The 2,500-nt window shown below is 45.2% G+C and overlaps 1 protein-coding gene across 1 annotated transcript in view; it reads left to right on the top strand.

The window, feature by feature from the left end:
* The window catches only part of prkn (parkin RBR E3 ubiquitin protein ligase), a 27,008-nt gene that overhangs the window by 10,187 nt on the left and 14,321 nt on the right, over nt 1–2,500 (top strand). Inside the window, exon 3 of the mRNA XM_080739822.1 lies at nt 2,240–2,441. Within this exon, the coding sequence (XP_080595948.1) occupies nt 2,240–2,441 (202 nt within the window). The remainder of the gene's footprint in view (nt 1–2,239; nt 2,442–2,500) is intronic.

Genomic DNA, 2,500 nt, shown 5'->3' with positions numbered 1-2,500 from the left:
CGTGACTGTTTGTGTTCGCGGCTCGCTGCACGCCCGGACATCACCGCGATGTGTAAAGTAACTATAAGTATATTTACTCAAGTAGTACTCGAGTACAATGTTGAGGTATTTGTACTTGGATATTTCCAATTTCCAATACTTTCACTTCTACTACACTACATCTATCTCTGAGGCAAATACTGGTTACACCATTAAAATTATTTGAAAGCTTTAGTTACTACAGTACCTTTTCCTATGCAAACTTCTAATAAAATCTTCAATCAATCAAAACAGAAATACATTATAATATAAAACATATATTAACTACCTATTTTATACCTTGGCTGTTTTAAACTAGCCGATCTGCAAGCTGCACGTCACGTCCTAGGCGACTGTCATGCGAGAATGATATAAGAGTACTTTTACTTGAGTAAAATATCTTTTCCACCATTGCGAGTTCGAACGGGCGACGGCCATGTCACTCGCGTTTGTGAAGGACCAGATAATAACTACTTTAGCCCTATTATACCTTGGCTGTTTGAAACTAGCCGATCTGCAAGCTCACAATTGTGAGCTTGTACTGTAGATTGGCCACTGCGTGACTGTCCATGCGTGCGAGAATGATATGAGAGTACTTTTACTTAAGTATGAGTATCGTTTCCAGTCGAGCTCGTCACGTGGCTCGCACAGCCCACGGCCCCGTCACTTGCGTTTGTGAAGCACCTTTTAATAACTAATTCCAGTGGAATACATTTGTCTACCTTCTTTTGGGTGAGTTAATCCAATCTCGTGTCATTGTTTGGTCCAGAGGTAGAGAACACATGAATGAGAGGCAGGGGAAAAAACGGGAGGAGAGAGAGAAAAAATCAAAACAAAAAAAAAACATCCACAGTCAAACACCGAGGCAACTCCAGCATTTGGCCGAAACAAGCGCCCATCTCGGCTTGGTGTTTCTCAGTGCCTCGCTAGAGAACCGGGGCCGCGAAGAGACACGCCCCCCAGGCTAGTAAAATACGTGCATGCTACACTATATAATGGATACGGAAAAAACGGCTTATTGATTCTTTATAAAAAATTGCAAGTGTATAGCATTCATGTTGTTGTTCATGTCAATTAAGAAAGTTATGAGTTCACTTTATTAGAAAGAGTGTAAAATATTGTAATTTCCAAGACATTCTTCACATTCCTTTCAATGGGATCACGTGATGTTGCTCTGCTTTCATACGTCATGCTTTTGCTCGGCCATTCCCGAGCTCGTGGAGGAGGAGTTTTGAAAAAGTAGGACATTGGAATCTCCGTCTGAATACAACTCTGAAAACAGGCAAGACAACTATATGGTTGCATTGGCAAATATTTTCACAACTACCTAACAATTAAATTGGGACAAAGTAGATGTTATTCTGCTACCCTGTCTTTAACCATTTCAAATGGGACGGTCCTCAAGCCCTCACTGACTCCACGTGAACGCGTGTCCAAGTCAGTGAGTCTGTAATGAGTAGGAGGGACATTGGAACCGGGTCAATAGACTGTGCATAACTGTAGTTCTCTAGATAACTCCTGTAGTTCTCTATTCCAGAACAGAGCATACACATGTCCTGTTCTGGTTCAGGAGCAGGAACTGGTCTCTCTTAGGTTTCTCTTAGGTTTCTTGTAGCTTCGTTTGATTGGTTCAGCAGCAGATTTGAACTGGAAAGGCTTATGGACATGGATCCCACTCGATCCACTCATCCTAGACTCTTTGCCCTCCTGGCCCCCAAACTGTGGAATAAACTCCCTGTTTCATTTAGAACAACAGACTCACTTCCTAGCTTCCACTGTGGTTTGAAGACTCCAACTGCAGCCCATAGCACTTACCGTAGCACTCGCCTACCCTCAAATGACCATACATGTAATTTAGATAGCATTTTCTTAATTTGTTATGAAGTTTTTACAGAATAGGTGCTTGGTCTACCTGTTTTCCCTAGATTTGCCTACTATTTCTTTCCATTGATTTATTACCTTGGTCATTGTAAATCGCTCTGGATTAAGAACGTCTGCTAAGTGCTTAAATTGTAAATTGTACGAAGGTGTCAAGTGTGTCTGTGTGTGTGTCTGTGTGTGTGTGTGTGTGTGTGTGTGTGTGTGTGTGTGTGTGTGTGTGTGTGTGTGTGTGTGTGTGTGTGTGTGTGTGTGTGTGTGTGTGTGTGTGTGTGTGTGTGTGTGTGTGTGTGTGCGCGTGCGTGCGTGCGCGGGTGCGTGCGTGCGCGGGTGCGTGCGTCAGAGCTGCGACCTATCAGAACAGAGCACGGTCCACGTCGTTCTGCCTCGCCGCCAGAGCTCCGCCCCCAGCCCCGCCCCCGAAGCAGTAGGAGGAGGAGGAGGAGCCTCCAGTCTGACCCGACTGGACCTGAGCACCTCCCACCTGGAGGGAGGAGCTACGAGAGGAGACGCACAGGAGGAGGAGGAGGAGGAGAGAAGGCAAGGTGATCACAGCTAGGAGCAGGGGCGTCACAAGGGGGGGAACGTGGGACCGAGTTACCAG

The sequence above is a fragment of the Nannobrachium achirus genome (assembly GCF_963921795.1).
Source record: "Nannobrachium achirus genome assembly, chromosome: 13".
Taxonomy (NCBI): Eukaryota; Metazoa; Chordata; class Actinopteri; order Myctophiformes; family Myctophidae; genus Nannobrachium; species Nannobrachium achirus.
The sequence above is the reverse complement of the archived record's forward strand: the minus strand, read 5'-3'. Positions and strand labels throughout refer to the sequence as shown.